Source organism: Pipistrellus kuhlii, unplaced genomic scaffold (assembly GCF_014108245.1).
Source record: "Pipistrellus kuhlii isolate mPipKuh1 unplaced genomic scaffold, mPipKuh1.p scaffold_m20_p_3, whole genome shotgun sequence".
NCBI classification, from domain to species: domain Eukaryota; kingdom Metazoa; phylum Chordata; class Mammalia; order Chiroptera; family Vespertilionidae; genus Pipistrellus; species Pipistrellus kuhlii.
Genome location: NW_023425529.1, coordinates 3,016,923 through 3,027,323, shown reverse-complemented (window position 1 = coordinate 3,027,323; position 10,401 = coordinate 3,016,923). Strand labels below are relative to the sequence as shown.

The window sequence follows — 10,401 nt, the reverse complement described above, 5'->3', positions numbered from 1 at the left end:
GACCACCAGGTCCCCTAAGGGGTCGAAACACTCCCCTAGGCCCTGTCTCCCTGAGCCTCTAACCCGCAAGTCCACTTTCCTCACCCCCAAGGGCCAGATACAGAGAGGTGAAGGAGAAGGGGTCACCCCACCCCCACCCATTACAGCGTGTGTGTGGCAGTTTACCTGGTGTGACTTATTTCCCTCCCCAGATCCAAGGAGGCAGGCATGCTGGGATACCACCTCCATTTATGGTGGGGAAACTGAGGCCCGGAGAGGTTGAGGCTGGCCAGGATCTGGAGGTGAGTGGAAGATGTGGGTCTCCCCATTTGTGGCCCAAGTGCTCTCCCTGAGGACCCCCTTCCCCCCGCGGAGTGGAGGGTTTGGGGGTTTAGCCAGAGGCACCACACTCCCCGGGGCCAGTCTCACTGCGGCTCTGAGGGGTCATCTCTGGGAGGGAGTCCAGGCCAGTCCAAGCCAGCCTTAGCCAGTGGTCTCTCCCTGTCATCCAGCTTTGTTGTAGTGGTTAATCCTCACCCAAGGATTTCCATTGATTTTTAGAATGGAAGGGAGGGGTGAGATGGAGAGAGAGAGAGACAGCAACATGAGACACACTGATTGGTTGCCTCCCACATATGCCCTGACCATGGCCAGGATGGAGGTATGTGCCCTTCACTGGAATCGAACCCAGGACCCTTCCAACCAGGAGCCGACACTCTAACCACTGAGCCAAACCAGGGAGGGCCTGTGGTTCCACTTTTTTGTCTTGTCTTCCCTGGGTCTTTCCAACCTGCAGCCCCGGGGGATTCTGCTTCTCAGCACAGGCAAGGCCCCGCCCCTCCCCACCCCGAGCCTTTCAGAGCATCTGCGCTTCCACCTGATGCATCATTTTCTTGGGGCTGTTGGGCCGGCACCTCAGTTTCATTGATGCAGCAACTGAACTCAGTGCAGAGGGGCCAAGGACAGCTCCAAGGTCATGGAACAGATCTATCCCCCACCCTCCTCCTCCTCTTCCCCTCCTCTCTGGCCCCTCCTCTTCTTCCTCCTCCTCTCAGCACTCACTGTCTTACCCTCTGCCTTTCCGTGCCGGTCTCCCTGGAGGAACTGGGATGTTTCTCCCGCGAGCCCTCAAAGACCCAGAGACACCCCACACCCGCCCTCCTTCCAGCCTCTGAACACAAAGTGAGCTGCTTTGGGGGTTCATAGGCTCCCTCAGCAGGGGCTGAGCTGGGCTTTGGGTGGCCTAAGCTTATGCATTTTGGGGTCCCTCTTTCAGAAAAGCAATACAAAATGCAAGTACAACATCAGGCGCAGGGACTGAGAAGGGCCCAGGCAGTAAGGGGCCCACCCTGCAGCTGGATTTAACGAGCTTCTCCTCCTCAAGTCCAGGGTCACAGGAGTCCCGGCCCACCATCTGAGCAAGAGGGCATGGAGGTTATTGGGTTGCCCAGCAGGCGAGGCCTGCAGCCCAGAGACAGATGCAGCATCAGGGGAGAGCTGGTGCGGGCCTGAGCAGCCTCACACACACACACACACACACACACACCCCAACGGGGCAAGATTTCCTTCTATTGGCGGGGAAGGGGGCGGGGGTCCAGCTCCCCGTGAACCCGGGCCCCAGCCCCTCTCCCATGAGCCTGACTCTGAGCCCAGGAAATCCAGGCCTTGGTTTATCCTCTGAGGACCAAGACTCAGGCCAACCCATTAGGATGCTGTGTCTCTGAAGGGCATGGCCAGTCAGCACCTGTCCCCTTCACCCGGGCCCCCTCGGGAGGGTCAGCCCAGCGGTAACGTCCCTCCAGTCTTCTCATCCCGAGAAGCTTGTCTAGACTGAGGGCTCCCGTCCCTGAGTCACAGAGCAGCACACGAGGCCCAGAGAGGGCAAGCGGCCGATCCGCCGTCACACAGCGAGTCTCGGCAGCAACGGGGCCTGAACAGCCCATCGCTGGCCCTGGCACCTCGGGTGGCAGGCCCAGGCGCACCCACAGCCTCTGCTCTGCACTTGGGCCACTCCGGCCCTCCTCAGGCCCTACAGACAGCTGATGTGCAGGGTGCCCGGCTTCTCCCCCGCAGACGGCTCCTGGGGTAGAAACTGCCGCTCCCTGCCGGGCACACCGCTAGGAGGCAGCTCCTGCCTGCTGGTGCCAGGCTGTGCGATCTGGCTGACCCGGCCGTTCATCTGCTTGGCTTTCCCCTGCTTCCCTGCCCCCTTCTTCCCACCCCCCTCTCCCTCCTCGTTCTCCTCCTCGTCCTCCTCTTCCTCCTCCTCCTCCTCCTCCTCTGTCTTCTCTGGAGGTCCGGCCGGGGGCTCCTGGCTTCGCACCCGGCGGGAGGGCCGGAGCAGGACCCGGCGGAAGCCCTGCTTGAAGCGGTAGGAGAGGAAGCCGTAGAGGATGGGGTTGGCACAGCTGTTGGCGTAAGGCAGTGCCACCACCAGGAAGTAGAGGCCGAAGAGGGCGGGCTCCTCGGGCAGCGGGCACACCACGTTGACGATGTTGAGCACGTAGAAGGGCATCCAGCAGAGGACGAAGAGCGCCACCACGGCCACCACCATGCGGGTGACCCGGCGCTCCGAGCGCCGCCGCCGCTGGGACGAGGGCGCCCACACGCGCCGGCCGGCCGAGCGCATCTTGACCACGATGAGCAGGTAGCAGAGGCAGATGACCAGCAGCGGCCCGAAGAAGCCCAGCGCCGCCGTGTAGATGATGAAGCCGGCGCGCCAGGCGGCCGCGGGCTCGGGCCACTGCATGTGGCAGGTGCTCATGCCCCGCGGCACGCCCGAGAACACCACCACGGGCAGCACCACCACGGCCGAGGCCACCCACACGGCCGCGCTGACGGCCCGCGCCACGGGGGCCGTGCGCCAGCGGGCCGAGCGGGCCGGGTGCACCACGGCCAGGTAGCGGTCCACGCTCATGACCGTGAGGCAGAAGATGCTGGTGAACTGGTTGATGCCGTCCACGGCCATGACCAGGCGGCACATGAGGGAGCCGAAGGGCCAGTAGGACAGGGCGTTCTGGGCGGCCAGGAAGGGCAGCCCCAGCATGAAGAGCTCGTCGGCCAGCGCCAGGTTGAGGATGTAGACGTTGGTGACGGACGGGCTGGCCGCGTGCCGCAGGACCACGTAGATGACCAGCGAGTTGCCCAGCAGGCCCACCACGCACACCACCAGGTAGACCAGCGGGATGAGGACGCCCCGGACCGCCAGTCCGGCAGCGCCCGGGGCCGCGGACGTGTTTCCCAGGGTGGCATCCGGGAGCCAGGCCGAGGCGTTCTCGGGTTCCGAGGTGGTGGGCAGCGGCGAAGGGTAGCCGAGGGTGTCCATGGCGGAGGGAAGGGCCGTCAGCGGTCAGCTATCGGCCTGCCTGGAGGAGGGAGGACACAGCCAGGTTAGGCAGAAGAGTCTCCTTGATAAGGGCACTAATCCCCTTCGTGAGGGCCCCACCCAGCTGCCCCTCCCCCCTCACACTGAACTTGTGCTCTGCCAGAGTGAGGTGCACCAGCTCATCATGGCACAGGCCCGCAAGGTATCCCCACTTCTCAGATGAGGAGACAGAGTCTTAGAGAGGTAGAGTGACCACCCTGGACCACCATAGCAAAGGTGTGGTGAGGGGCGACGGTTTGCCTGGCTCTAAAGCACAGGGACCAGCGCTGGCCTGTGTCCCCTCGCCTGTGCACAGGGTGAGTGCTACACAGTGTCTAATAAGGAATCAATGGATCGTTCAATCAGCCGATGACAGCATGGGCCCTTTCCTTTATACCCGTGCTTTCCAAATATTTTTGATGCCAGTATATTTTGCATAGCAATCCATTGAAGTCGTATTGTTTCATAAAGCAACACCTGCCCTTTCTACATAAGATGGTCCCAGCCAGCTGCTACAGACAATGCATCTCCCACCAAATTCATGTGTTGAAATCCTAAATCTCCCCCCATTGATGGTATTAGGAGGTGGTGCCTTTGGGAGCTGCTTATGTCATGAGGGTGGGGTCCTCATGAAGGGCATTAGTGCCCTTATCAAGGAGACTCCAAAGAGCTCCCTTTCCCCTTCCGCCAAGGGAAAAGATGATCATCTATGAACCAGGAAGCAGGCCCTGGCCAGACACCAAATCTGCCAGCACCTTGATCTTGGACTCTAGACCTGTGAGAAGTAAATTTTGGTTATTTATATGTCCGTCCCCCAATCTATGGTAATCGGTTGCAGGAGCCCAAATGGACTGAGACACCCACCAACAGGTCTCAGCCCTCACATTTGAAAACACTGCTGCACATCACAGGTCCTTAACCTTGAACTTGGGTCTCCAGGTGAATTTCAAAGCATCCATGAACCCTGAAAACACTGAACGCCCAGAGCTTTCATCAGATTAAGAACCAGAGGCTCAGGAGTAGCCCTCCCCTGGGAGTCAGAACCTTTTGGGACCTTTTCTGCCTGCCCCAGTCCACGTGCAAAGACCCTGCCCAGGATGGCTGGCTGTGAACCTGGGGAGGGGGGCTATCTGGGGCTCCTCCCCCAGAGGGAGGCTGTAGGGAAATTCAAAACACACTAGAGCAGCGGTTGCCCCTAGTGGTCAGTGAGGTCCGAGAGCTTGGTGACCGCTGCACTAGAGGTAAGCACAAGAATAACCGCCTCCCTAGTCCCAGCAAGCCAGGCCTCCCTGAGACTGGACATTTCAGGAAGGGTTTTGAAGCATCAGTAAGAGCTCGCCCCCCAGCACAGTGGGAACCAGCATTCCCACATATTGTGTCAGCGCCCTTGTCACCCCTCCCGTGCATGATGAGGAGCCCGGACCCCTCCTGACTCGACTCTCCTTAAGTGTGGAGTCCCTCTCACCCAGCTCCGAACCTCTCCCGCCTCCCAGCTGTGCCTTGCACACCAGCACGAGCTCTGCAGCAGTGTCTGAGGCACCACCAAACGAATCAGAGGAACCAGAGGGGACAAAGCTGAACGCGGAGGAAGGGTGCATTGCTGAAGCCCAGGCTCCTCAGGGAAGGCCCCCCTGCCCCCGGATTTGCTAGCCTCCCTCACAGGACTTCCTGGCTCTCAGGAGGTCCAGGTAGAGGCCAGGCTGAAAGCTGCAGCCTCCTCGGGGCCGGGACCTCCCCCTGCTTCCTAATGATCCTACTACTATCCAGTATCTTCTGCTACTCCAGTGCTGGGCCTGGAATGTCCTGGTGTGAACCTGGGGTTTGCATTGCCCCACCAGGACCCCGCTTTCCAGATGGAAAGGGGAGGTGCCCCAAATCGGAGCAAGTGTCACTGGGTGGGCGAGCGTGCCTGGGTGCCCTGCCTGATGGTCTGGGGCTTCCCGGGGTTCTGAGTGCCAGGCAGGGCAATGCTGAGAATAGCAAAGCTCCCCCTGACCCTGGCTCCCCCTGCAGGGACCCCAGGCTGGCTGGGCTCAGAGCACCCCCTCCCTGCTCTTCCAAGCCCGGGAGAGACCCCCAGGCTGTCCTCATCACCCCAGGCCCTCAGTAGCTCCCCTGGGCCTGGGGCAGCACACTGAGGGAGGGGCTCTGGCAGTGGCTCATGGGGTCCTGACAGTGTCGCCATCTCCTTGTCACTGAGTCCAGCTGCCTGGTGCCCGTCTAAGCAAGTGACACGCTGCCCACTGTGGGTCCCATGAGGAAGGCATTCGTGTCTGCCATCCCCATGGAGACACGGAACAAAGTGAGTCCACACGCTCTGGCCACATAGCTGTGAAGGGGCAGAGCTGGGAGGGCCCACTTCGCAGGCTGGCAGACTGAGGCCAGGCCTGGGGAAGGCACTTGCCTGGCGCCACAGGGGTCAGGCCGCCCAGCCGGCTTCCAGCTCTCCCGCGGGCCTGGCCAGAGCTCTCGGGGCTCCTCAGGGACCTGGAGCTAATAGGACCGTAGCCCCAAATCCCTAGGCTCTCGGAGGCCTAGAAATAGAATTGTGGATTCTTAGAACGGAGTGGTGGCAATGCGCTTTCAGATCCGTGGCCTTGAGTCAGAGAATGTTACGGATTCAATGCCCGAGCCAGCCCTCCTGAGACCCGGAACAGCAGAATCTGGGACCTGAGCCCTGGCTGCCTCCAGGGAGCCCTGCGTCACTCACCATCCCCCTGGCCTCCCTGTGCGCAGGCAGATCCTCCTTAGAGCCTCCCGCCAGGCGGCCAGTCCAGCTCAGTGATGGAAGAGGAGGCGGGTGCCAGGCTCCCAGGAGAGGAGCAGTGAGCCGGGAAGGCCTGATTGCCGGGCTGCAGCAACACACGCCCCCAGGGAGGCCTGGGGGTGAGCTCTGAGGACAGCCTCCCTCTCGCCGGTCACACACGTGTGCACCCACCCACACAAGCATGTGTGCTAATGCACACGGTCCTGGCAGCATCCAGAGGACCTTCTAGGCCCTGCCTTTGACCCAGGGTTGAACCAGCTCCTCCCAGAGCCCCAGCCCCCTCACAAGAGCCCCCGCCTCTGCCTTAATCTGGACGCATCTCCCCTGGCCAAGTTCAAGGGGCCAGGGCACCAACAGCAGGGAACAAACAGCTTTCGGGGGGGGGGGGGGGGGGGGGGGGTGTCCTCAGCCAGACCTGCGATTTAGGTGCCGCCTTTTCTGTAAGGAGCCAGAAGCCTGTGCCTGATCCAGTTCACCCAGGAGGAGGCCCTGCCTCCCTGTCTGGTTTGTCTTTGCACAGCTGGCCTGCAAGCTGGGGGTGGACTCCTCAGAGGGCTGTCCAGGGGGACAGAAGCCCAGGGAGGGACAGTGGCGGCCCTGAGCCCCACATAATTCAGGACGGCGCTTCGGGGATCCGAGACGCCCCATCTGCTCTGCATTTGTCTGCCCCCAAGCCCTCGCACCCAGCACAGCAGGAAATGAGACCAGACTAAGACGTTCAGTGAGCAGAGCTCTGAGCAGGATGGGGCATTGCTCCGGGGCTGAGGCCTCAGACTCACATTACGAAACCCTCCCAGGGCCCACGAGGGAGGGCGTTCACAGAGGAGGAAGTTGAGGCTCAGAGAGGTTCCGCACGTTGCACAAGGCCGCTCAGCCGGTGAGCGGGAGGTCAGAATGCACACTCGGTTCTGTCTGCTCAGAGACCATCAGCACCCTGGGCCTTGGCGGCGTCCCTGCGGCCTGGGGCTGAGAGGAAGCAGGGACTGGGACAGCCCGCACCACGCAGGTGCACAGCCCCCGGCCAGCTGTGCTCTGTTTGCCCTCTGCTGCCCGGGTGTCCCCCGGGAGGCCCCAGGGCCCTGCCCACGGAAGCACTCCCACCCCAGGCCGGGCATCCGACCCCAGGAACCCGCCCCACACGCCCAAGCTGGGGCTTGGGCTCTGCCACAGAGGGATGATGCCAAACTGCTGTGTGACCTTGGGCAAGTCATTTCCTGCCTCCGGGCCTCGGTTTCCTCCCGTGAAACCAAGACACGCGTACCCACCTCCCGGGGTGGCTGAGAGTCCACGGGCGCGTGCAGAGCCCCGCGCCCAGCCCGGACAGGGAGCTCAGGGAAGCTGGCGCGTGAGCGGAGGAGGCCACGCAGCGCGATGCATCTGGCTCCTTCCCGCTCCGGCACTGCCCTGCAGGGATGCCCCAGATCCTGGAGCTGGGGTGCAGAATTCCAGGATGAATGGCCCCCGTCCCTACAGCCCCCACCCCTCCCCCAAGGCCACAGGAAAGCCTCTTTCCCCCGGGGCCTCCCAACCCTCTCTAGCCACCAGCCCCAACCTCCCAAATGTCTCCTGGGCAGAGGGGGAGCCCCAGGACCCCAGCCCCCAGGCCCCAGCCCCCAGGACCCCAGCCCAGTCCCAGCCTCCTTACCTGTCCGTGGGGTGAGGGGTCCCCTCCTTGATGCCACGCTGGTTATCATCCTGCTGTCCTTTCTGTCTGCACAGTCCCCAGCTGCCCCCGGAGCACCCCTTAGCCGGGGTCCCCACACGGTGCCCCCTTCTGCACAGCTTGCGGCCCGGGGCCCCTCCTAGGCCCGCAGTGGCCACGTCTGCCCACGGCGCCTCTGCCATCTGGTCTCCAGCCCTGACGTCCCCCTGGCGTGTGGCGCGTCCCCCCTCATCCCCAGGACGTGTCCTGGAGGGCAGGGACGCAGATGGGGTCTGCAGCAGGAGCCCGGGGGAGAAGCCTCCCAAGGAAAGAGGAGAAATGGGGAGCAGAGGACTCTGAGGAGCCAACAGAGATAGAGGGAAGGGGGGTCGGCCGGAGGTGGAGAGAGAGAGGGAGAGAGAGAGAGAGAGAGGACAGTGAGTGGGTGGAAAGCCAGAATGAGGGGGAGTGATGAGAAATGCGTGACAGGGAGAATAAAAGGAGGAGGAAAGAGAGCGGGAGAAGGGAAGAGAGGAAGGAGATGCGGAGAGAGAGGCAGGGATGGAGAGCGGGGAAGGAGGGGGTGGCAGAGAGAGTGACAGAGAAGGATGGTGCCACAGATGGTGACACGGAGAGCCAGGGAAGGAGGGAGCAGGAGTGGGGGGTGTGGGAGGGGCCGGGGGGAGGGGCCCAGGGGCCAGAGAGCAGGTGCAGGGTGAGGGAGGAGGGACGGCAGGTTAGGGGAGGAGGCTGGCGGGAAGGGGAGGCCTGTTACCGGGGAGATTTCAGCCACCCACGCTGGCCTTGGCTCCTGCAGGGTGCTGCAGAGGAGAGTGTGGTACTCGGGGAAGCTGGGAGCTGAGAGCCAGGGGCCAGGGCCCCCCCACCCTGGCCACCACCGCACATGTCCCCTAGGGTGATGGCTGGGTGCTGAGGCCGGGTGGGAGTGGCAGTGCCACCAGGAGGGCTGGCAGCATGGGGTGAGCATTGGAATGGGAGTCCAAAGTCCTGGACACGGGGCAGGGAGGAAGAGCAGGCACGGGTGGTCAGTCCCGAGACTGGCTGCGTCCTTAGGGCCCTGGGCAGGGCGAGGCGGGGGAGGACAGGGGCAGGAATAAATGCCGCAGGCTCTGGGGCCCAGGAGACAAACCCGAAGCTGCGGAAAGCAAATGTCCACTCTGTACACCGACAAAATCCAAAACCCAATAGTAATGATTAAGGACGATGATTTGTAATACAGGCCTACCGCTGAGAGGAGCAGAATTCTCCGGGGGGAAATAATATTTGGCTTAATTGAAATTCAGAGGCAGCGCTTGCCGTCATCACACCGGTGGCAAGTGGTCAGTGTGGAATCTATTGTTAGCTGGCAGGCTGGGCACCGGCAGGCGGGGCGGGCGGGGCCCCTGGCTCGAAGGCACTCTGCCCGGGGCCTGAGCATAGGCCGGGCTGCCCCAGGACACCGTGCCCAGCGTGTGCGGACTGACCAGGGGACCACAGGGGAGTCGCCCCCTCTCCGGGCCTCAGTTTCCCCGTTGGGATCGTGCGGAGGTTAGACCAGATCCGTCCGAAGATCCTCTTTCCACGCGAGCCTCACAAGCGCCCAGGGTCAGTTAGCGATGACGGCAGTTTTTATGAGTCCTGGGCTGCGTCAGGCCCGTTATCCTACTTCTCGCCACCGCACCCCCGTGGTAAGCAGCCTGAGTGCACTGTTTACAGATAAGGCAGCGGGGGCTCCGAGAGGGGAGGCCGTCTGCTCAGCTCACACAGGAGAAGCAACAGCCTCGCACCCGAGGTGTATTCCCCCTGCCCAGGAGAGGGGCAGGAGTCTTTGTTGAATGTTTACTGTGTGCCAGGCACTGTCCGGGCCCCCCTCCTTAAGGACAGAGCTGGGCCTACTTGGTCGTAAGGCTGATGTGCAGGAGGCCCTGAGAGAGCCAGGAATCCAGTTCTTCCAGGGGTGTCATCCTGGCTGCTGCAGCACACAGTAGGGCCAGAGACAGAACTGCTTGTGCCTGGAGCCATGGACCCAGGGCCAGGACCTTCCTCCAGTCCTCACTCTTCTGCCCAGACAAGTTGGTGAGGAGTAAGTGGGCTCTGGGGCAGCTCCTTGGTGTGACGGAGGGTCCCATGTCCCTGCCCCTCCCCTGCCCAAGGCCCGTGGCTTCTCATGGCCCACCAGGCTTTACAGGATCCCAATTCTGCCGCCTGTCTTGCCCCGCCCCTCTTCTCCTCTGCCGACCCCTCCCCCAGCCTGTGCTCCAGGCACCCCCAGCCTCATTCATTCATTTACGAAGTCTGCCAGTCTCCCATTCATTCATTAGACAGGAGGCTCAGAAGGCCCCTGAAGAGGTGAGAGAGACTAAGCAACTGTCCAGAGACAGCCTTCAGGCAGAGGGAAGGGCCAGGTCTCAAGCTTATGTGTGCGAGGAAACGGGAGGGGACCGGCATGTCTGGAAAGGGGGGAGGTCACTGTGCCAGATGTGCCATCTCAGTCCTCTTGGGCTGGGAGCCTGCGTTCGAGCAGAGTTCCTGCCCCGATTATGTTTTTCAAATGCTCACCACTCAGGAACCAGTGGGTGCTGGTTCTCCTCGGAGCCTTTGCACAGGCTGTGCCCACACCCTGCCACCTTCCCAGCCCAGGACACTCTC

The 10,401-nt window shown here is 62.3% G+C and overlaps 1 protein-coding gene across 1 annotated transcript; it reads right to left on the bottom strand.

Annotated features, from left to right (window-relative positions):
• Positions 1 to 830: 830 nt before the first annotated feature.
• Positions 831 to 8,400, bottom strand: SSTR3 (somatostatin receptor 3). Its single transcript, XM_045587515.1, has 2 exons — positions 7,756 to 8,400; positions 831 to 3,344 (listed from the first exon to the last, which is right to left on the bottom strand). The coding sequence occupies exon 2, from the start codon at positions 3,302 to 3,304 to the stop codon at positions 2,009 to 2,011; it is 1,296 nt and encodes a 431-aa protein (XP_045443471.1). The 5' UTR covers positions 3,305 to 3,344; positions 7,756 to 8,400; the 3' UTR covers positions 831 to 2,008.
• Between the last annotated feature and the right edge of the window lie 2,001 nt (positions 8,401 to 10,401).